The 24,573-nt window shown below is 31.2% G+C and overlaps 1 protein-coding gene across 1 annotated transcript; it reads left to right on the top strand.

Moving 5' to 3' along the window:
* Positions 1 to 7,020: 7,020 nt before the first annotated feature.
* LOC114754628 (lipoxygenase 3, chloroplastic-like) lies at positions 7,021 to 11,292 on the top strand. The gene is made up of 9 exons (XM_028943422.1): positions 7,021 to 7,480; positions 7,587 to 7,852; positions 7,948 to 8,188; positions 8,753 to 9,052; positions 9,166 to 9,254; positions 9,389 to 9,496; positions 9,693 to 9,994; positions 10,104 to 10,370; positions 10,468 to 11,292. The coding sequence occupies exons 1-9, from the start codon at positions 7,063 to 7,065 to the stop codon at positions 11,222 to 11,224; spliced, it is 2,748 nt and encodes a 915-aa protein (XP_028799255.1). The 5' UTR covers positions 7,021 to 7,062; the 3' UTR covers positions 11,225 to 11,292.
* The last annotated feature ends 13,281 nt before the right edge of the window (positions 11,293 to 24,573 follow it).

Below are 24,573 nucleotides of genomic sequence, written 5' to 3'. Positions count from 1 at the left end.
CTAACTTGAATTGATTTTCTATTCGTTCTATATATTTTAAATAAATATACCAAACATCATTGTGACAAGTACTCTCTTTATTCATGCATAGCTAGTTTTGTATACATATATAGGTGAGTTCGATTCCTTTTTTAGTTTCATTTTTTTCTCAAAACTTTTTTCGTCATACCAAGCACACTTATGGAATTAATAATTAGTAGCTAAATGATGAAGTTATGTTTTTCTTGGTGCGGCCTTCAAAATGATAAGGGAGAATCAAAGAGAAGGGCCAATAAGAAGTGATATTTATAGGAGAGAATCATAAAAATTAAAATTATTTAAAAGGACTAAATATTTAAATATAAATTTAAAAATACCATATTATTCCTATCCAAACCTCCTACATTGTCTTTTATATTCCCTCATACATTTTATTTTTAAAACTAATATAAATTAATAAATTTCACTAAATTAAACTTAACTTCTTTTAAAGTTTACAACCTATGTAAAAATTATTTAAAAAATGCGAAAACATTGTTCAGTGATGTAAAAATTAAAGTTTTATTTTCTCTATAAAAATTAAAATTTTATTTTTAAAACCATCACAGATTTTAATTAAAAATAAAATTTATATAATTTTATTAAAATTTAGATTATTATATAATTTATTATATGCACAATTTTAAAAATTCAAAGAAAATTTTTATATTTTATTTTTTTATTTTATGAGAAATTTATATTACGAATGAAGAAATTTCAGCAACAAAAAATATTTAGATTAAGATAATAAAAAAGCATCATTCTCCACACAAAAAAAGAAAAACTTTCTTATCATTTGTTTATATTGTAATTTATTATAGGATTTATTGAAAATTTGTGTTTATAATATTTTTTTGGTTTATTAACATTACATGAATTTTTTCATCTTTAAATCTGATATAAGTTTCTTATAAAATAAAAACAATAAATTATACAAATTTTTTGTGAATTTTTAAAATTGTGTATATAATAAATTATATAATAATTTAAATTTTAATAAAATTATATAACTTTTATTTTCAATTAAAATCTAGGACGGTTTTAAAATACAATTTTTATTTTTATAAAGAAAATAAAATTTTGATTTTTACTTGACTGAACAATGTTTGCATATTTTTTAAATTGATTTTTACACAGGTTGTAAATTTTGAGAGAAATCAGGTTTAATTTAGTGAAATTTATTAACTCGTATTAGTTTTAAAAAAAAAATGTAAGAGGCAATATAGTAGAAAACGCAGGAAGTTTGGATAGAGACAATATGACTTTTTTAAATTTATACTTACATATTTGGTCCATTTAAATAATTTTAATTTTTATGACTCTCTCTCATACATATTACTTCCTATTGGTCCTTCGTTCTAATTCTCTGAAATAATAGGGGCCCTTTTGACGGATCCACGTGAACTTGATAAGGATCCTTTTGAAGAGGCCACGTGAACTTGTCTTGTCCTTTTAATTTATTTGGCACAATGGCAGACTTGTTCTTTCGATAAATGGGGAAGAGAACGTATCCACTTGATCTAATCTCGTGAATTATTTGTGAGAGTGCTCAACGTTTAAAACAATAAAATTTGTGAGAATTTTTTCAATCAAACTAGTGACTCGTAAATACTCGATTTATTAGGTAAAATAAAAATATACCATCTCTAGTTCTTAATAGAAGACCCAATTAACTAATTTTGAAAGATTATGAAAATTACTAAATTGTTTAATTATAGCATATGTGACATGATCTCTTTAAAATTTTTATGTGGATTATTAGATTATTTCATTATACTACCTCTGATATTTAATATAAGAGCTAGTTTGATATTTAATTTGGTCCTAAATATAAGATTCCAATCCATTTTATCTCTCATATTTATGCATTTTCTAAGATAGTCTTTATAATAGTCGCACATATTAAATTTTTTATTAAATGATAGTTCTAATGATTAATAAAGGTATTTTAAGAAAGACAATATCTATTTATTATAAATAACTAATTTAACTAATTTTTTTAATATACTCAAATTAATTAACTAGATCTTATATTAAGTATCGAAGGTAGTATATCAATTTATATGTGAGATAAATTACTTTGGACAAAAATAATAAATATAAATAATTTAAATTAATTTAATAATTTTTTTAATTTTATCAAATTGGTCAATTAGGTCTTATACTAAATATAGGAGTTTGGGTTAAGTTGCCTATAGTCATTAGGAATAAATTCCTAGAGTGGTGGTCAGGATGGTTAAAGTTCTTGCTATTATCAAATATCATTGCCAAATAGTCACATGTAATTTCAATGGACCTTATAGCTAACCATAATTATAAAGATTGATTTTTTAGGCTCCTTTAGCATGAGAGAAATGGAAGGGAGGGGACGAAAACTTTTAATAAATAAGAAATTAGAAAAGTAGAGTTTTAAAATTTAATAGAGAAAATTATAAGATAAAAAAGTAATAAAATTAATTAAAAGCTTTTAACTATTTTTTTCAATTTTTTAAATCAAACTCATTAAAATTTTTCCTTCCCTCTTCTCTCCTCCATTTTCTTCATACCAAACATAGAATTAATGGATGAATCGTATCATTTAAAAGTTGTAAAATCTGTTCATTTTTCGTGAACAACAATAATAACAAAAGTCTTCTCATATTAAGCGGGATCAACTAGGTGCAAGTATCACATGATGCGATTGTGTTATGTTGGATACCAATTCTTCTAGTAAGCCATTCATGGGGATCTCTAGGAATCATTCGCGGTGTCCCTCTATGCGTCTTTCCATAGAGCTAATTAAAGCCTATCTACCTCTCCTTATTTTAGTACCTCTGTTGGCCTATTTGCTCCCCCTGCAGTTTACCTCTGTTGATCTCCAAAGTCAATTTTATCGCAATATCCAAAAGGTCCTCATTGTAGCTGTGTAAATAAGTTTTGATACCAAAAATATGTAAGAAAACTACTTTTGAGTAAAACCCTATTTTTGACAATTATAAAATTCCAATAATACAATTCATTTTCTCTTTAGTTCCAAAATGCTACCTCCAATCTTTAATATAAAAGTTTTGGCCTAAAAAATATCTTTAATATAAAAATTAGATTATTAATTTGTTAATATCAAAGAAGTTAGTTAAATTAGTTATTTATAATATATAAATGAATGGTTAAACTATCCCCTATGAATCATATGCATTAAAATTACTCTTTTATGAAAATTTCTTAACATATACAATTACTATACGGATTATTTGGAGAGTAAATGACACATATTTGAAAAAAAATATATTAAAGTCTTATATTTAAAACTAAATTATATCTCTAACTAATTCTTATATCTAGAAGAGAAGGTTGTACTTCTTTTGCCTGTTTCGTCCAACTTTTTAGACCCCATAACCTCATCCTTTGGTATTTGTGTGAAGTCTATAAATAAGCAACACGAAAAACACGGGCGGTGCCTATTCCCACGTTTATTTTCCGTGAGAAGAGGAATCTTCAATAATTGACGCTTGCAGGAAAGGGCTATCCATGTGTGTGGAGGAAATAAGGCTGGAAAAAACGGAGTTCAGCAGTCTATTCGTTTGAATTATATACATGTACATATAATTTAATGACAAAACTTATATCAAGTTATTTAAGTCAAGTACGTCAAGTTAGCCAATCAAATTATGCCAGCTAAATTAATTTTACACATCATCATTTAAATCCAAAATAACTCTTAAACACCGTTAAAATAAGGCTAAAAAACCTTTTTTTTTTCGGGTTCAGTGACAAAAAATATCTTTTCTTCTAAACGCCATCAAATTTCTTATATCTCCAAGCAACTGCAGTCACTAATTCATACACACTTAATTTCTATTGGAAAATGCGACAAGAGAATGGTGTTTCCTCCCTTTTTAAAAAAAAAAAAAAATTCTATTTCAACGGCATAAGAAGATTCACAATGAAGACTTATGACTAATTCAATCAATATATGAAATCAAACTAAAAAGCAGTTCAGAACTGTTTGGAGAAGGAGGGTAAGGGAACCTGACTATGATGGACAAATTCTTAAGTCAAAAAGCAATTCGTAGCCCACAAGCCAAATTGTGCATCCCCTCCTTCATTGATTGTGTTGCCGTCTGTTCGAGTCACTGCCAATTCTACTCACAAGCTTGTGTATTAATGGCTGCTGCAACTTCTTAGTTTGTCGTCCTTTGCTGCCATACGCTCTCTTTCACGATCGCAGCCTTTCTTCACGGTTGCCCTAAGCTTAAAGATCTGTCTTTTATTTTAAAAAGAAAAAATATTTTTCCAGAGTTGTTTTAATGGTGTTTAAGAGTTGTTTTGGAGTTAAATGATGATGTGTAAAATTAATACAGCTGGCATAGTTTGATTAGCTAACTTGACATACTTGACCTAAGTAACTTGATATAAGTTTTGTCCAAAATAGATACATATATAGATTAAGATAAATATATACTTTTACCAATAAATTATTAGTTGAGATGGTAGTTTCACCCACATAGTAAAGAGGAGAATAGAAGTTCGAATTCTCAAAAGTGTAATTGTTGGAAAAACTTTAACTTTAACGCTCCTGACCTAATAGAAATTAGTTCAAAATTACTTAGGATGCTCTGAGTTATATCAAAAAATACATATGATACTCTCATATATTAAGGAGTAGAGATAGTATTAAGATTTGAAGTTTCTAAATTAAATTTAGATGATCTAAATTCAGATTTTTAATCTATAATTTTTTTAAACAAAAATCATTTTCTTGGGATGACAGTTAGAAAATTTATCTCTATTTTAAAATAAAAATTATTATAAATGTAAAATAATTAATATATAAATGCTGACCATTCAGTTTAATTTAATATCGAAAATTCAATTCTTTCTTGAGAATAATCAGAAGCTAAAGCATGCCCACGTGATAAGAGAGAAACCGAAACTATATTATCATCAGCATGTACTGCAAAATTGAAACGACAGGCAAAGGAGAGCCACAGGACAATGCAAAGGTCCAAATGTCGGCCAAATTCACTAGGGTTTCTTTTGTTGTATATGCGGACCAAGAAATGGTTAGTGTATTATTTGTTAAGCCCCATTCACATGAAATTTTGCAGGCAAAAATATACTCATGTCCCCAATATACTCTAAATCGGCCTACTTGGCTCAAGACAACATGGAACTGCAACCCGTGAGCGGGCGCGCCTATATGGTATCTTAATTCAATGAACTGAATTTTAGTCATGCATCAATAAGCCTTGAAGGCAAGTGAAATATTTCATTTTATTGTCCAGCATTTAAACGTTTAAAACAATTCTTTGAAGTTTTTCATTGGAGCATATAAAATAGAACTGTGTATATTTATGCGGTGTAGTTAAATCATAAAAAAAATTATATTCATGCTATGGTTTTTATTGGGTTGAAAATCTGAGTTTACTTACAGAATATTACATGTTGTTAATAATTGTCATATGAATAAAATTTGTTATACTGGATTGGTTTTCTTGTATGAGTCATCTTGTAGAATTTTTTATGTTTCGATTTTTAAGTCATTTGTAGAATATATACAACAGATGATATTAATTTTTATTTAGCGTATGGATATTGTTGAGTAATCATAATGGAGAGCGAGATTGAAAGAGAGTACCAAGAACCTACATTTAATTAAGGACATTTGTGGAAATATATGATAGCTTTAAAACAACAGTCACCTAATTTAATTAACTTTCTTAATTTGTGTTAATTAATTAAATATGCATTACGTATAAATAGGAATGACATGAGAAAATATAGGGAGAATTACAATCAAGTTTCAAAGAAGAAAAATAATTACTAAAAGGTCTTAATAACAATCTAAGCAGCTTGTAATGACAAGTTTTAAAGTAAAAAATAACAACTTCTGGGACTTATTTTGTATTTTTTTTTTTGGGACCTGATTATAATTCTTCCAATAAAATAATACCAACTCCAGTTCTTAATATAAAAGCTAATTCAAATTTTAATGTGATCATAAATATAAGATTCTAATCCACTTTTTTTTTTATACTTATTTATTTTTGTCTCAATGTACTCCTTGTACTAGTTGCACATATTAAAATACCCTTACTAATAGACATGATTAACAATAATATTTTAGGGAAGATAACACATATTTATTACAAATAACTAACTTAATTAATTTTCTTAATTTATTCAAATTAGTCAACTAGCTCTTATATTAAGGACTAGGGGCAGTATAATTTAATTAAAATATGTAAAGTTATTTATATTTGACTATAAAAAATATTACTATTTTATTTCATTGTCCTTACTCCCTCTTTTTATTTTGTTGACTAATTACTTACCACACTTTATGTTTATTTTGTTGTAAAAAGTATTGATACTTCTGGTTTAAAAAGAAATCAAGATGCTTCAAGTTATAATGAAAATCATAAACATAAAATTTTTAATATAATTGAATGGTACATGAGTGTGAAAAAGAAAATGAACCCTAATCATGTTGCTAAGACACTTTTATGGGAGTGCTCCTTGGCTGATACGTCTATATTACCATATGTTGCGAGTAAACTAAAATTTAAACCTTTATAATTTTTTTTTTGGTTTAACTTAGAGTATCTCTAAGTTACGTTTGAGCTTGAAACTAATCTTTGTCGGTCTAGAAACATTCTCCCAACAAATGCATTTTCTAGATTTTGAACTTGTATTCTCCTTTTTACAAGGTAAGACTGCTTACCATCTTAACTAACGGCTTATTGGTCAAATCTTTATAATTAATTGGACAATAAAAATAAAAGAAAAAGTTTATGGGACAAAATATTGTTCCCATATGCATCACGTTATTCATACTCTTTAGATGGATTCAAGAAATATCCGTACCTTACATTGAAACGCGTTTGACTTATACTTACGTGGAAACTTCTCTCTTTTTTCTTGGCTATAAATACAAGTCTAGTTCCCTTCTCAGATTAACAAGAGCCCTAGCTACTTCACAATTTTAAGAACTCAAGACTTATCCCCGTTTATAGTCATAGGGAAATCGCGTAGAAGAGAAACAGACACAAAAATTTCTCCAACATGACCTTCACCAAAGAGATTATGGGTAAATCTATGGTGGAATCATTTCGTTTTGATGCTTCCAAAGGGCCATTTCACTTCAAAAGCTGCAGCAAGCAGCAAAGAATTTCCTTGTCTCCCACTTTTTATTGCTCAGTTCAAACAACAAAGGAACGCAAGAAGAAGGTGACGCAGCAAACTGTCTCACCACTCTCAACTTCTACTAAGGGTTCTGAGTCCAGGAGAGACCTCGGTGCTTGGAAGCTGGAGTCGGAGACGGCAACGGTGACAGTAACTGCCACGGTAACTATCAAGAATAGTAAAAATGTAGAGAATGGGATGATGTCCATGATGTTTCAGCATTTTGAAGCTTTCAGCAAAAACATGTCTGAGAAGGGCATGATTATGCAGTTAGTGAGTACTGAAATAACAGACCCAAGTAAGTTGTTCTTTCTTTGTTTAATTCGATTATCTCTTATCAGTAATTACAAAGCATCCTAATATATGTGGTCTCAATTCTCAATTTGTACTGTGTGAAAATGAAGGAACAATGGAGCCAAAGGTGAGCAAAAACGCCGTACTGAAGTGGATGGAGGACGTGAAGGTGGGGGCTCCCAGGACCACTTATAAAGTAGAATTTGAGGTTGATTCAGATTTTGGGTTACCAGGAGCAATCACTGTGGTAAACAAATATGAAAAGGAATTCTTTTTGGAAAACATTGTGATTGAAGGCATTCTTCATTTTCCCTGCAATTCTTGGGTTCAACCTGAGAAGCTTCATCCAGAGAAGAGAATTTTCTTCACTAACAGGGTAATATAAGTGCACATTGTAATATGACGTTTTAATTTCTTTCTGGCTATATATCAATTTGAGACTTATGGGTTGATCTTGTAACTTTCAAACAGGCTCATTTACCTTGGGAGACTCCGGGTGGTCTAAGAAAGCTAAGAAAACAAGAGCTAAGGCAAACAAGAGGAGATGGAAAAGGCATGAGAAAGCATGGTGATAGGATTTATGACTATGATTTGTACAATGATTTGGGGAATCCAGACAAAACAAGAGTAGGCTCAAGGCCTATATTTGGTGGCCATCATCAATTCCCTTATCCTAGGCGGTGTCGAACTGGTCGTAATCCATGTGTTTATGGTGAGTATTCAATCCTACCCCGCTCATATAACTTCACTTCATATGGTGATTAGGACCTCTAAATCATGTAAAAGAAAATAAGAGAATATTAATTCAACTAATGGTTACCTTAGCTTCAATGTTTTTTAACTATTTAGATATGAAAAATAAAGCTTCCGACTAAGTTGTATACCCAATACTTCTTTTAGTTCTTCATGTGAAAACTAGATAACTAATTTGTAAATATAAGCAAATTAAATAGATTAGTCATTTGTAAAAATATACCTTGGTTTTCCCAAATGCTCGTTTTAATTATTTGCATTAGAACTATTTTAATAAAAACCCTTTTTGGCATGTGCAATCAAAAGGGGTAGTTTGAAAAAAAAAACTATAAATTTGGGAGATAAAATAGATTAGTATCTTAAATTTAATTAGGGCCAAAGTAAAGTTTCTAATGAAATCCTATATTTAAGACTAAAGTGAGCACAATTTTATTGTTATGATTTATGTTTATATTGATGGTTGTAAAATAAAATTTTATTGATAATTTATTATCATTCATTTGGGACTTCATAAATAAACCAGACCAGAAAGCCGAGACACCCGTAAATGCATTCAATGAAACGTATGTGCCGAGAGATGAAGTATTTGATGGGATTAGAATGGAAGCTCTCGATGTGGAAAGGACAAAAGGAATAACTCGCAATCTTCTTCCTTTCTTCAAAACTTGTGTCACGAAATGTGGAGATTTCAAACAAATTTCAGATGCTACAAACATTTACAATGGAAAGACTTGGCATGAATTGAAGTGTGAAGGTGTGAGCAATAAGATCCAAGATTGTTTGGATGACTACTTCAAATTTAATACTCCAAACATAATCAGAGGTATGCATATAGCTATTTCTGTACATTTAATTAGTTCTGTAAAATTTTAATCAATTCTTCACCTTTGAATTATAAGATGTCTTGATTTAGTACACAATTATCAATAATTGCAGGAAACAACAGTGGCTTTTGCATAAGAGATGAGGAACTTGGCCGTCAGACATTGGCTGGAATCAACCCTTTGAGCATAAAAAGGCTTAAAGTAAGTAGAACTGTCTAAAGAAAATTTATCTAATTTAAAAAAGTGAATTTTTTTTTGGGACTGAATTTAAAAAAGTAAATCAAACCAGAGTAATTAATGATGTATCCTAACTTCTCACCTCTAAAATTTTGCAGACCTTTCCTCCAAAGAGCGATTTGGATCCATCTATATATGGTCCTCAAGAGTCTGCTCTCAAAGACGAACACATTTTGCCCCAACTCCATGGAATGTCAGTAAAAGAGGTATTCTCTCTAAAAATTCCTTTTTTTAAAAAAAAATTAGATTCAGAAAACTTACCACTGAATGTGTGGAATTTTTATCAAGCAACTTTAATTAGTTTTTTTCCCCCTAGTGTATTGGCGGCAATTGTGAAAAATGACTTTTTGTTATTATATTAGACTTTCGATCTAAATATCGTTTTATTTTTCTTTTCTACAGGCATTAGAAGAGAAAAAGTTATTCATATTGGATTATCATGATGCTTATATTCCATTTCTCGAAGGCATAAATGCTCAAGAAGATCGGCAGGCTTATGCCACCCGAACCATATTCTTCTTGACCAGACTAGGAACTTTGAAGCCCATAGCAATTGAGCTTAGTCTTCCGCACGGATATCCAAATCGTGCGTCCAAACATGTCCTGACCCCTCCTGAGGATTCCAACTCTTATTGGTTATGGCAACTTGGCAAAGCACACGTTTGCTCTAACGATTCTGGTGTCCACCAACTTGTCCAACACTGGTAAGCTATCCCATAAACCTATTCTTCCTTGAGATATTTAAGGTTCAAACTGATGAATGAATCAAATTTTAACGGTTAATTAAACTTGGAATCATCTTGGAATATACAGGTTGAGGACACATGCATGTATGGAACCGTTTATTATAGCAGCTCATAGGCAACTGAGTGCGATGCACCCAATTTTCAAACTTCTAAAGCCTCATATGAAAGGCACCTTGCAAATAAATGCCTTAGCTCGTGAAGCTCTCATAAGTGCTGGAGGCATAATTGAATCTGACTTCTCTTGTGGTAAATATTGTAATCACATTGTTTCTGCTGCTTACAAAGATTGGTGGCGATTTGACATGGAAGCCCTTCCTAGAGATCTTATCAGAAGGTTTGAATTCTAATATATATCACAGTTAATTTCTAAATCTCAATTTGTAATGTTGTGCTAAACAAAAAGATTAACTAATGAACTCTTCGTAATGCAGAGGATTGGCTGAACCTGATCACACCAAACCCTATGGACTGAAACTGCTCGTTGAAGACTATCCTTATGCAAATGATGGCCTTCCCATTTGGCTTGCAATAGAGAATTGGGTTAGGACCTATGTGACCTACTATTATCGTGATGGGCTCATGGTTCAATCAGATAATGAGCTTCAAGCTTGGTATAGTGAGGTCATAAATTTGGGCCATGTAGATCACAAAAATGCAAGTTGGTGGCCTAAACTCTCCACTCCCAGTGACCTCATTTTTATACTCACAACTCTGATTTGGATTGCATCAGTTCAACATTCTGCAGTGAACTTTGGGCAATATCCTTACGGAGGGTATGTCCCTATGCGTCCTCCATTGATGAAAAGGCTATTACCCAAAGAAGATGACCAAGAGTACAAAGAGTTCACGAAGGACCCAGAAGGGTACCTTTTGAGCTCAATGCCTGACTTGTTTCAGACCACAAAGTTTTTGGCTGTGGTCAACATTCTTTCACAACATTCTCCAGAGGAAGAGTATTTGGGAGAAAGGAAGGATCTTTCAGATTGGGCTAGCGACCCTGAAATCATAGAGGCATTCTATAGGTTCTCAATGGAATTAAAAAGAATAGAAAAGGAGATTGAGAAGAGAAATAGAGACCCAAATTTGAGAAATAGATGTGGGGCTGGAATTCCACCATATGAGTTGCTCATGGCTAGTTCTGGTCCCGGAGCCACTTGCAGAGGGGTGGCTAATAGTATTAGCATATAAACATATAATAGTTTGAATTTAGTCAGGCAAATATTTTTATATTCATCCTCAATTTGGTCAATTAGAATTTTACTACTTTATCAGTATAGTAGCCAACCTATATGTTCATTTAAGCAATCAAAGTAAGGCATAAATGTATATGACATACTGTAAAGGAAAGAATGGGTGCATTTGAGACTCTATTGTTGTATACTGTAATTAAAGATTAACCAAATCATTGATTGTTTGAGTTTTGTTGTTCAACAATATGAACACACCTTCAAGTTTCTAAGCACGATTCTTGACTTTGGATCTTTATCTATATTTTCACCATCTATTGAATCACGTGAATTTGTTGAATTTGAAGGAATTTTGTCACTAAAAAATCAATAATTTGTAACAATTATTTCATAGGTCTCCTTGTAAGAATGGCTGAACACCCAAGAGGGAGGGTGAATTGGGTGTTAATTAAAATTAAAAACCTTTTCGCAATGTAATGAAATTCATAAAAAATTTTGAGTATAAAAACAATGAATCGACATAAGTATAATCACAGTAGTGAAATGATTTAGCTGGAAATATAAAAAGGTAAGGGAAGAGAAGATGCAAACTGTGATTTATCCTGGTTCGGTCCTTACTGACCTACGTCTAGTCCCCAGGCTCCTCCTGAGGTTTTCAATCGACTATCTCCCTCAAGTTTAACACGGGTACTTGAGAACTACTACAACCACAAGTTTGATCCGGGCACTTGTGACGCCACTTACAATTCTTAGACTAACCAGTCTATTCAATAGTAATCTCACACCGAGATAAATACTCCCCCTTACTCACTGTAAGGATACAATCTGATAATGATAAAGAAGATTGAATATTTCTTCTCTTAAAGAAGTGATAGATAAATCTTAAGCACGTTTGGGAAACTCTCCTCTCTATCTTACGAGTACATATGTTTTAGTCTATGAAGTACAGAGACAGGGAGTTTTCTCTTGGAGGTCTAAATGAGAATATGTTGATACGGCATTTTAGCATTTGATGTTGTAAGCTCAGACTCTTCTCTATTTTCTTATTTTCAATGCTCTTCTATTTATAGATAATGTTGGGTACTTGACCGTTGAGCATTTTCTTCCCGTTTGGCTTGAAGAATATGACCGTTGAAACTAGCCGTTGGAAGCTTCTGACAAAAGTTGATTCTTCACATCATAAATTCGTTGTGGCTCTTTACCTGAAATAATCTTCCTCAAATCAAGTGATAAATATCTGATAATCTTAGAAACAATAAGTTGGAAAACATGGAATCAATCATCAGATATTCAAATATTCAGAAAGTATGATGAACTTACTTAATTGATGCCTTGACCGATAATCCTTTGATCGATCATATTATCGATTAATTACATGAAGAAAAGATATAGCAGATATATGCAATTATCGAATAGATTATGGATCATATGATGATCGAACAAATGATCGATAACTGATGAAACATGAATGCAGTTAGCTTTAAATGGATTATGCAAGAATAATCTTTTTCAAGTTACGTTTGCCTTCGTATCCTTTCAATAGAGAGTTATATAAAAAGAAGGCTAAGAAAAGCTTAAAGATAAAATGATAAAAGATTTCAAAATTATCGTGAAATGCTATTATGAAATGAACTTGTACAATGATCGAACAAGTGATCGAACACTTATTGATCGATCAGGTTATCAATAAACAAAGTATTATAGAAATAGATTTTGAAGCACTAATTTTCGAACACATTATCGATAAATAGATTATGGATAACCTTATCGATAAACAATAAGCAAGTATATTCAATGAAAACACAGGCTATATAGGTTAATCGAATAGATGATCGATTAAGTAATGATCGATCAAGTGATCGATAAAAGAGGTTTAATCCTGTACAGTCAAAGAACTGATTTATCGATCACTTTATGTGAAAACAAGGTAAACATGAAGTGCGGTGATCGATCATATTATCAATAATATGATTATCGATCCAGTGATCGAAGAACCATGATTTAAAAGCGATGCGCTGATTATCGATCATGTGATTGATAATTTGCTGATCGATCAGGTGATCGATAAGGTACTGAAATAATTACCTGCGCGCAGAGTTATGACGCAATGTTCGATCACATTATCGATAAATGACTGATCGATAAGGTGATCGATAAATGGAGACTAAAGCAAAACATAGAATGAGTAGAATGCATTACCATTTATCTGTCTTCTCATTGATAATCTATTTATCGATCATGTTATCGATAAATTCCTGTTTATCCATAACGTTAACCTTGTTTATCGATCAAGTGATCGATAAATACATTTATCCATAACGTTATCTGAAGACTATTTATCCAACAGGTTATTGATAAAACCTTAATAATGCATGTGAAGATAAAAGAGAAGAATTGAAGAGATGGTACCAGGAACTCTATAAAGTGATCGAGTATATAGTTGCTTGATCACGCTCGAGTAACATCTGATAATGGCTTTTCATTTCCTCAATTCTTCTAGTGCTTTTACTCAATAACATGTTTGAGTAGCATGTTGCTCGAGAGCTTAATCAATCAATGTAGAACTTCTGGTCTTTGCCTCAATAAATTCGAATTCTGATTCAAGCAGAACAAAGGTCAACTTTGAGTGATCATAACTCTTCCAATTCAACTCCAAATTTTGCAAATGACCTATCCCCAGAAATCTCTTTGAGTATAATTTCTAATGCAACAAGAATCACCCCAAAATTCATCGTAGTTACGAAGTTATCTTCATCAGAGTGACTGAAGGTCGGAATCAAGGCGTTAATCCTCACTTTAATGTTTCGAACAACATATCTCCCTCATATGAAACTCTTTGAAGTTTATTTTGGTGTCCATGAACCGTGTTCTAAGTCTAGTTTCATATGAATTAAGTTTCACCTCAAACGGATTTGTGGTTTAAGAGATATTAGAGAAATACCGAACCTATGTCAAAGCTGAATGAAGAACAGAGCATAACAGAGTATGTGTTTTATCGATAACTTGATCGATAAGTGGATGATCGATCAAGTGATCGATAAATGCCCATGAAAATCACCTCTGAAGCTTATTTTCCATGTTTATACGAAGGGTGACTCAATATATGATTATATAACTTCCGGTTTGTGCATTTTAGCTTCCAATTGAGCCATTCAAACTTCTGATTGAGCATAGCAACCTTTAACATCAAATCTATGAACTTGAATCTTGATATTTCCATTTGGTCTTGCAAGTTCTTCTCTTCTCAATCTCTCTTCTTCTTCTTCCTCTTGATCATTCTTCACAACTCAAAGTTCAACATAATAACTCCTTTCTTTTCTTGAGGAAACTACACAGGATATTAAGTATGATAGTTAGTCAAAATATAAGGTAAATAATTTATGCAAACTTTTTGCTCTATTATTTGACATCATCAAAACTAATCATATCTAACACTCCTAACAGTTACGACTGCTACAACAATTGCATATATCAGTTTCCAAAACCACTGCTAAATCAAGTATTACAATAAGCTTTACTTGTATGGTCAAGCCCGCTACAAACTTTGTTGTTTTGTGTTCTAATAGATATCTTGATTAAGCTAAAATAACTACTCCCTCTGTTTCTTAGTATAAGAAACAATTGTGAAGTACATCATGCTTTTTTTTTATAAGAGAAACTTAGAGGTTATCTCAAATTTTGTTTGTCGATTTCCCATTTTACTCCCATTTAATTGTTCATATTACTCATATCATTGTATTTAATTCTCACATATTGTTTCACCCAAACATTATCTCTCTTCCACATAAATGAGGGTTTTTTTTTGGGCAAAAGGTTACACTTTTTGCCCATTTATTGTCTTTAGCTAATTTTAACTAACATTTTGGACAATGTAATTTGAGTAATCATCTCTTATAAAAGGGAACGGATGAAGTATTATATTTTTCACATTACATAACTATTTGTTTTTAAATTTTTTCCGTGTAATAGCCTGCTGGAACAAAAAGATAAATCTTGCCCATGTGGGAAGTGAGAAAATGACAAACTCTATCCTGATTGAACCAGTTGAATTCTTATCATCAGCAACGCAACGATTCATATGTGAATGGCCAACAAGTAAATGATAGCGACACAACAATGCAATAAAAGCTCAAAAATATCTATCAATTCACAACGCACGGTTTTCTATAAATCAAACATTGGGAATAGACAGAACTCACTTGCGTGTGTGTGTGTAGATTTTTTTTGCTAACGTGTATATATATAGACACATACACACACGTATATATATAGGCAAAGAAATGGTCAGGGTATTTGTATCAAACCTAGCCACACATGATGGAAATGGCTTGATATAATGATATATCCATTTTAAGATTGGATGGTATAGAGTTGATTTGATTTTATTATTATCTTGTCAATATTTTTATTTTAATAAATACAAATGGAAGTAAAAGAATCTTTCAATTGTTATTTTTTTGGGAAAAATATATATTATATGAAAAATTATAGTTTAAAAACTGGGAATTTGGACAATCTAATTAAATTAATTTTGGAAGTTTAGGTGTCAATATCATCACACTCATCCGAAACCAAACCCCCACTTCTATATATGAATCACATGAAGAAATTAATTTTGTATTATTAGAGCAACTTGTTACTAGGGGCTGTATCTAAACTAAAAGTTTGCAACCTAAGACTATTGCGGGACCAATTCCATGAGGCCATGACCATATATAGCAACCGTGGTCCTAATATCCGACATCCTCTGTGTGTGTGTGTGTTTTTCTTTTTTACCTAATTAAATGAGATGCTTTTATGATCTCACTTTTGTTGTATCTTAATGCCTTAATGGTATGTGCTTATAATGTCTAACAATGCATCGAATTTTTAGGCATAAATAAATTAACAGTATTGTAAATGAAGTGTATCAACTTATTAGCCACCATTTGAACTTTTGAAATAAATCTCTAATTCGAATCCAAAACACATCCCATGAACATGGAGTGCTCATCTTACTCTGAATCATTCAGATCAATTTTGAGTGATCCAAATTGAATTTAAATTTTTTATTTTAAGAGATAGAGAATTTAAAATAAAAATAATACTAGGAAAAACTAAATTGAAAGTCCTTATAGTTTACTTCAATTTTGAATTAAATTCCTACACTTTTTTTCCCTTTTTATTGAATCCTTTCAGTTTTTAGGGTTAACTCCGTTAGTCTTTCCTCCTTTAGCCGTTAATTTTTTTGTTAGAAAGAGCATACACGTGGACTGAGAACTTGAAAATTAACTCATCAAAATCGCCACATCAGCAACTTGAGCTCCGTCGTCTTTTCTTTTTCTTTTCACCGACACTGTGTTCTTTACTTATGTTCATTGATCGAAGGAGACATAGCACTCCATATCATCTCACACGCTCTGTTTTCCATCACCGTCACTGTCGCCTCTCTCACCCTCCTCTAGCAGCCTCATCGGGGACAACCTTCACTGTCTCCCTGATGCCTTTCCTACTCCTCCTCGTTGGAAATTGTTCCGGCGGTTCGGCCAATCCCGCCGCAAGATTCATACCCACAACTCCTCTTCTACTTCAAAAGCTATCAAATCTTATAATGAGGAAAATTCCTCAGGCAGCACCCGGGGTCCTTGTTTCCAAAACTCCAGCACCAAATTTTGTAATGATGTGAATGTGGTTATATTTCATGAAGTCTGAGATTATGTGAGGCACGAATAATAACCTGAGTTGGTTTATTTGGAGAGAACCTCAGACTCCGCTTTCCTCTTTGCAGTGAAGTATCCAAAGGACACTAAAAGTTGATTAAAATATATAAAAAATTTAAATTCAATTTGAACAATCTAAAATCAATCTGGATAGTCCAAATTGTGATGAGTACTCCATGCTCATTATTGTGATAAGCATGGAATTTGCTCCAGCATATATATCGTGTGTGCACATGTGGGCGTGCACATGCATTCATAGTGTAAATGTAGAAGAGAAATGCACACAAATTTTGTAATATCCTTTAAAAAAAAAAGAAATAAAAAATATATATAAGTCAACTTTCCACCGAATAATTTTACTTATATATTTTTTTTATTTCTTTTTTTTTTTAAAAAGGATATTACAAATTTCCCCAAGATAACTATGTCAGTATAAATTATGGGCTGCCATATATTGTGGAAGCATTTTCGTTTGGTTGCTTCAAAATGACCATTTTATCTCTTTATTATGACTTTCACATAGGGAAGCCTAAAGCCTTATAAGCGTAATGTGTGGTTTATGAATTTAAGGGGTTTCTTCTCCTAATCAGATGGTCTTCTGAAATTTGAACTCTTTTCTTCATATTTGTGTGTTAATCACACTCTCCTAGTTTCTATTACTCAGTTCAAACAAGAAATAGGCAAAAGATAAAGAGTATGTTTAGATTAGTAGTAGCAAAATTGACTTTTATTTCATCTGACTTTTATAAATATGAGTTAAGACAAAAGTCAATTAGTATAATATGATTTATGTTTGGATTGATATTTGTAGAAAAGTTAGTTTAACAAACTGAAACTTGTTTAGATGAAGTGCAGAAAAGTAAGTTTAGCTGTAAAATTACTGAAAATAATAAAAAATTTTGTTAACTAATTATGTATATAATGTGATAATTTTAAAAGGAATATTAAAATTAAAATTATACAAATAGCTAATATATTATTGAGAAAATTTGAATATATTAAATATAAGATCCCAATCTATTTTGTCTCTAATACTTATCTAGTTTGCCTCCAAGCAATCCCTATAGTGATCATACGTATAAAAGAGTTTTTATTAATAGGTAGCCATAATGCACATGATTAACAAGAATATTTTAAGGAAGAAAACATTAATTTATTGCAAATAAATAACTTAATTAATTTTATTTATATCCTCAAATTAGTTATCTAACTCTTATATTAAGAACATGTAGTATCAAGTTATTGGGTTTGTTAGGAGCAATTTTGTCTTTTTCCATTATCAACTTTTTCCTTTCCACGCTTGTGATGGCAAAAGCTCAAAAAAATAGCTTTAGCATTGGGCTATCTTTTTACCCAAAAGGTCATTTGCAAAAACACTCACTCAAACATTTGTTTGAACGTACATTTATCTGCAAGCAACGTGGGTTTGCATCATTCCAATGCACGTTTTCCATTGAAATAATCGATCCAAACATGTGCAAAGAAGGTGGTGCAACAAACTGTCTTGCGTACTACAATCAACATTTTCTAGAGTTGAGTCCATGAGGGACCTTGCTAGGAAGCCGGTGTCCGTGACAATAACTGCCACAGTAACTATCAAGATAATAGTAAACACGTTGAGAATGAGACAAATGATGCCTATGATGCTTTAACATTTTGAAGCTTTCAACAAGACGTGTCTGCACTATCAAAAAGTTACTTTCAGCAACATCATTGTCGTCGAAAGTCAGATTTTCAGCGGTAAGAGTATACAATTAAAAAACATATTAATACATGTGGTCTCAATTTAATGCAGGAATAAATGGAGCCAAAGGTGTGGAAAAACGTTGTATTGGAGTGGATGAAGGACAAAGATGTATACTAATTTGTTTCACCTCTGAAATTTGCGTAGACTTTTCCTCCAAGGAGTGATAATTTGGATCCATCTTCATTTGGTCCCCAAGAGTCAATTTTCAAATAGGAGCACATTTCATATACACGGAATGTCTGCACAACATGCATAATTTTCCTCCTTTAAATCTTCCTTTGTTTTCTCAAATTTGTTGAGTAATAAGCTACAATATTTACTTCTTCTTTTTTCCGTGTATGGTCAGTGATTGTGAAAATTTACTTTTTATATATATATATATATATATATATTGTTTAAGTTTTTCACATTACAGGTATTGGAAGAGAAAAAAATTATTCATATTGGATTGGATGTGATGTATGTGATGATGCTTGTATCCCGTTTCTCAAAGGCATAAACACTCATATTAGATTCAATCCTCGTTGATCTCAAAGCTTATGCTACTCATACCATCTTCTGGTTGACCCAACCATGAACTTTGAAGCTTATAGCAATTAAGCTCAGTCTTCCACATCTAAATCATTTATCCAAACAAGTCCCAACTCCTCCTCAGGATTTGAACTCATACTGGTTGTGGCAACTTGGCAAGGCACATGTTTGCTCCAATGGCTCTAGAAGTGTTCACTTTAATATCTTTTTTTTTTTTTAGGACTCGTTGCATTGGCAGTGATCTTAGAGAGGATCTAGGATTAAGTATTAGGCCTCAAAGAATAAGAAATAAGATGGAATAGAAGGAAATTAAGATAGCACCATATGACAAATAAGGATTGAATATGATGAAAAGGGTTACAACATGACAAACTAAGATTCAAATCCTTATTAAGAGAAGTATCTACGTTTAGTTCTTGCCAGTACCAAAAAAGGAAAAAAAGAAAGCACCATATGGAAAACTCTAAGGCCGGATCATATCTATACATCATGAATGTAGCTAGTAGTACAACCCAAAAATAATAAATGGAAAAAAAAGCCCATAAAGTGTCCACCACTATAACCATACGATTAACAAGGTAAATAGACTCAAAAGAAAACGGGCTAAGCTTCCTAGATAATTTAACAAAAAATAGTTTGGTTTCGCGTGAGAAAAGAAAATCAGGAGAATATTTACCAAGAAGTTTTTAAATCTCAACCGAATAAAATTCATCGTCACCGTGCGCGCGCACGTGTGTGTGTGTGTGTGTCTCCCCCGATGTGCTTCAGCCCACGCAGTCCCTAAACAACCAGAAACAAAGACCATATGTAATGGGCCTCTCCATATTGAAATAAAGTCAGTGTTGCCCATTTATGTGGCTAATCTTTGAATGTGATCCAATTCCCACTGGGTGATGATGACGTTCAGGCCCAAATGAGACTTATCGTATCATGCTGGGCGCTGAGGTTGCAAAAAGACGAAGACATCAAACCCTCGCGCATTGCGATGAAATCCAGATTCTAGCGTGGCTAGTGAGAATTATAATGAGATCTCATAAGAAAAATAATTATTAATAAATCTTAATGACAAAATACTCTACAAGTTGTTATTGTGAACTTTTTGTTATTATTGATATTCCTTGATTAAGATTTTATAACAATTCTTCCTCATCATTTTGACTATTATTCAAAGCAGGGACAAGACTTGGAGCGGGTAACTCAAAAATGGATTGATGAAGAGTTTAATGAAAAAAGAAAAAAAAAGCTAAATCAAGTACTTAACATATGTGACTTAATTTTCCTAAACTAATAATGTATAATATTAGATTATGTGGCCGGTTAGATTGGTGGTTGAAAAAGTAACTTATTTTTCATTTGACTTATCAAAAAGTTAGACTAAGTAAAAGTTAAATAGAGTAATATGATTTATATTTGTATTAGCTTTTTTAAATAAGCCAATTTGTAAAAGTGAAGTTGTTTGGATTATTATTAAAAAAGTAAATTTAGTTGTAAAATAACCAAAAAGGATATGATATTAAATAATATATGTAAATAATTTATTGTGTCTCTTATGCTATGCTCTCTAGTTACATTTCCTTGTACATTTTCTTTTATACTTTTCTCATTTATTATAAAAGCATATTTAAAATCAAAAGTATATTTATAATCTATTTATTACTTTTAATTAATTTTAACTATTTTTTTATTATCCACAAATTATTTATTTGAAGTTTATAATAAAAATTAGTAGAATTCTTAAAAGTAAAACCTAGTTATTTTCTAAATAAGCACGTTTGTAAAAGTAGAGTTGTTTAGATTATAATTGAAAAAATAAATTTACCCGTAAAATGAACGAAGATGAATTTTATTAAATATATATGTGTATCATATGTATATAATGTCATACCTTTAAGGAAAAATTAAAAAATAATAATAGGAAATGACTGAAATGAACGATGCTAATTCTATACCATATTGTCACTTTGATAACATGAACAAGTGACCCTGTAAATATGGACAAAAACGATCAAACAACTCTTGGTCTGACATTCTCTCTCCTCCACGTTATAAAGCATAATTGAAAAGGCAAAAGCAGGACCTGAATGCTTCTTCTAATTGCACGATTTAAGCAGCTTTTGGCCCATAAGTTAAATGGGCCAAAAGTTGCTCCCAATAGGAAAGAAATCGTCCAAATATGCTTGTTACTAATAAACTGCTTATAAGTGGGTTTGAATGCCAACAGAGTCTATATGTTAATTTACAAGTTAGATTAGTTTAGAGAAAAATAATAAATATTAGAGATAAAATGAATTAAGTTCTCACCTCCTAATTAGGTCCAACATTACTAAAGGAGTAGTACTTATCTTTCAAAAGATTAAAAAAAAAATAGTATCTTATATCAAAATTTTGTCAAAATGTTTTACATCCTAGGGCAGATTTGGCAATAAAAATCTTGTTCTACATAATTAAGAATATTTTCTTGGTCTTAATGAAAAGGGCCTACTTTCCCTTTAAATGAAAGAAGCATAAATTTATTGATAACTTCAATGAGTATTAAGAAAATTTTTATCAATCTTATTTTATTAAAATTTTTTTATCCATATACCAAACATAACCTAGGATCAAACTTCTATCCTTTTGTCATCGTGTCCTCCTAGACGCGCACAGAGTTAAAATTGAGAAAGCGAGTCAAGTCCATCGGGCTAACCTATTTAAGCCCTAAAATTATGAAGGTCGGGCCTACAATTTTGGTTCTCAAATGAAAAACAGACATAAAAAAGACTAGCTCTAAAGGGCAGAGAGCTTAAACGGGTCAGTTCTGCAGGGTTGAGGGTCAATCCGTTTAGGCCTTTTTTAACATTATTTATATAATATTAATATGATTGATTTTTTTTTATATTTTTAATGATATTTTAAATATTTTGTTAGCATTATCCTTTTAAAATTGAATTTCATAAAATGATTTCATTTATTGGTTCTAGACAATGATTTTTTTAATCGAACTTTAAAATTTGACTTAATCTAGACTTTAAATAAAAATTGATTTGTATTATGTGTCAACATTTTTAAACTATATATATTTGATAAGAGAGTATTTTTATACTTATATAACTTGTGATTCTATAACTTGAATTAAAAATTTATGAGTTTTAACTTTAATATATCCCAAATTAAAATAAGATAATAAATAGACTTTATTTGAAAAAGAAAACTTAATATTTTTGTCACTAAAGAAGAGCTTATTTATAGTAAATCGAAATCAAATATTGTTGATATTGAAGCTAGTGATAAAAATTACATTAATGATATTGTTATTATTCAGTGTTTAGTTTGTACTTTGTGTCACATCCCAAAATTTTCATCTGGCTATAAAGGATTAAAAATTGAAATGAAGGTCAATGTAAGAACTAGATGAAAGAATAAAACAACTTTTGATATGAAATCTCGATAAGGTTCGGGCTGGCATTTCCGTAATTGTCGGTTTAAGAAGGGCAAAACGGAAAAATTTGAAAACAATTCCAGAAAATCCCTGAAAAATAGAAAAAAGTGTAGAGTAGAGGCTTTGGAAACTCAGTTGAGGCCCGAAAGATAGAAATTCGATGAAAATAATTTATTATGGAATTTCTTGTAAACAAAAGTTTTTTAGAAAAATATTAGAAAATCAGAGGAAAATAATTATTTTAATTAGTTAAAGGCCTTAATAAATTTGAGAGATTGATGGAAAATTTATCTAAATATTTATTTGAATTTATAAAATTGGTTTTATGCCTTGGAAGTTCAAAATTAATTTTAGGGGATTTATTTTTTCGAAGTGACACCAAATAGAGGCCTAACCGGAGAAAATTCAAAATAAACACTTGGAGGTGGCAAAAAATTTTGAAAATTTTCAGATCATATTCTAATATTAAAAGGTGAATTATCATGGAGAGAAATGAATTTTTGAAGGTCTGAAAAAATTATAGAATGTTACTAGTGAATAGTAACTGATAAAGTTTCAAATTGTTTGGGATAGTGATTTGGTTTGTGGGCCAGCACAAACCATTTGTGGGACCCAAAATGGACCCAAGACGGGCCCAAATTCGTGCACTTTTCAGATCCTCCATTTTTATTAAATAAAAAGTGGAAAATAAGGATAAATGGTTGGAAATATCTAGTAAAGGGACACTTATTCAAATCTGAATATTTTCCACACTTGATGGCTGCCACATACACCTTATTAGGTGTCTAATTTCGGCCAATTGAAGAGGGAAGGGGCAGACTTGAATTTTCTATATATACCCCTTAGAAAATACGTGAAAAATGTTAGGAAATTGGGAAAAAAAAGGAGACTTTGTCACTGTTTATTTAGCCACCTTGTTCAAAAATCTTGAGGTGTTTTAGGCAAGAAATCATCCAACATACACTAAGAAAACATCAAGGTATGTCTAAGCATCATTCTCCCTAAGTTTCACATTGACTAAATAAGGATTTTTGCTTGGGAAAATGCTGGAAAAAATGCTAAAAAATTCTGAAATTTTCAGTTGAGATGTGTGATGCTTAGGAAAGGATAGAAACTATAATAATCAAGTGGAATAAGGAAGATCAAGTGGTGTATGGATTGATTTTTGGATGAAATCAAGATTAGGGTTAAGGGGAAGCAATTCGGTCAGCACTTTTCATGCAGAAGCAATTTGATTTTACTTGATTTGGTGATTCTAATGGCTTTAAAATATGTTTTTTGTGTAGGGATATGTTGTTGGGGAGTGTTTAAAATCATTGGAATCAAAAATATAATTTTTAAAAGTTAAAAACCCCCTATTTGGCTAAGTGAAGTTCATGGGGAAGGAGTGTGAATTTCAAAATCTGATTGCACTATTAGATTTCTCATGAAAAATTGTGTAGGATTGAGTCATGAGATGATTGATTCTAAAGAAGGAATCAATTTATCAAAAATCCAAGAAAGGGGGGGGGGAATTGTTAAGTTAATGTTAAAGTGTTGGAACCAAGTTGTTTTATGATTAATATAGCCTATGTTTATGCTTGGTTTAATAGGCATTGAGAGAAGGAACTAAGGAGAAGCATTGCTCTTTGGAGTAATCATTTGGACAAGTTTTTAAAAAGGTAGCTTTGAATTATAATTTGATTGTTTATCTTGCTTGTTTATTATGATTTATTGTTGCTTGGATTGGAGGAACTGTGTGGTGATTTTGATTGTTTAATTGACATTGGTTATGCTTTGACCAAATGCTTTGTGGTATGTCAATATGGATAATATAATGTTCCTCTCCTGGCATGATATCTAGCATGAATTCCTAGGAGTTGGGAATGGTTTCGATTGCATGACATGTCACAATCAAACTGGCATTGATTTACATGATAATTATAATTCATATGCTACTGAAATTTCTTTGAAAT

This window comes from Neltuma alba, unplaced genomic scaffold (assembly GCF_004799145.2).
Source record: "Neltuma alba isolate B1F8T4 unplaced genomic scaffold, ASM479914v2 tig00010174_pilon, whole genome shotgun sequence".
In the NCBI taxonomy this organism is placed as follows: Eukaryota; Viridiplantae; Streptophyta; class Magnoliopsida; order Fabales; family Fabaceae; genus Neltuma; species Neltuma alba.
The sequence above is the reverse complement of the archived record's forward strand: the minus strand, read 5'-3'. Positions and strand labels throughout refer to the sequence as shown.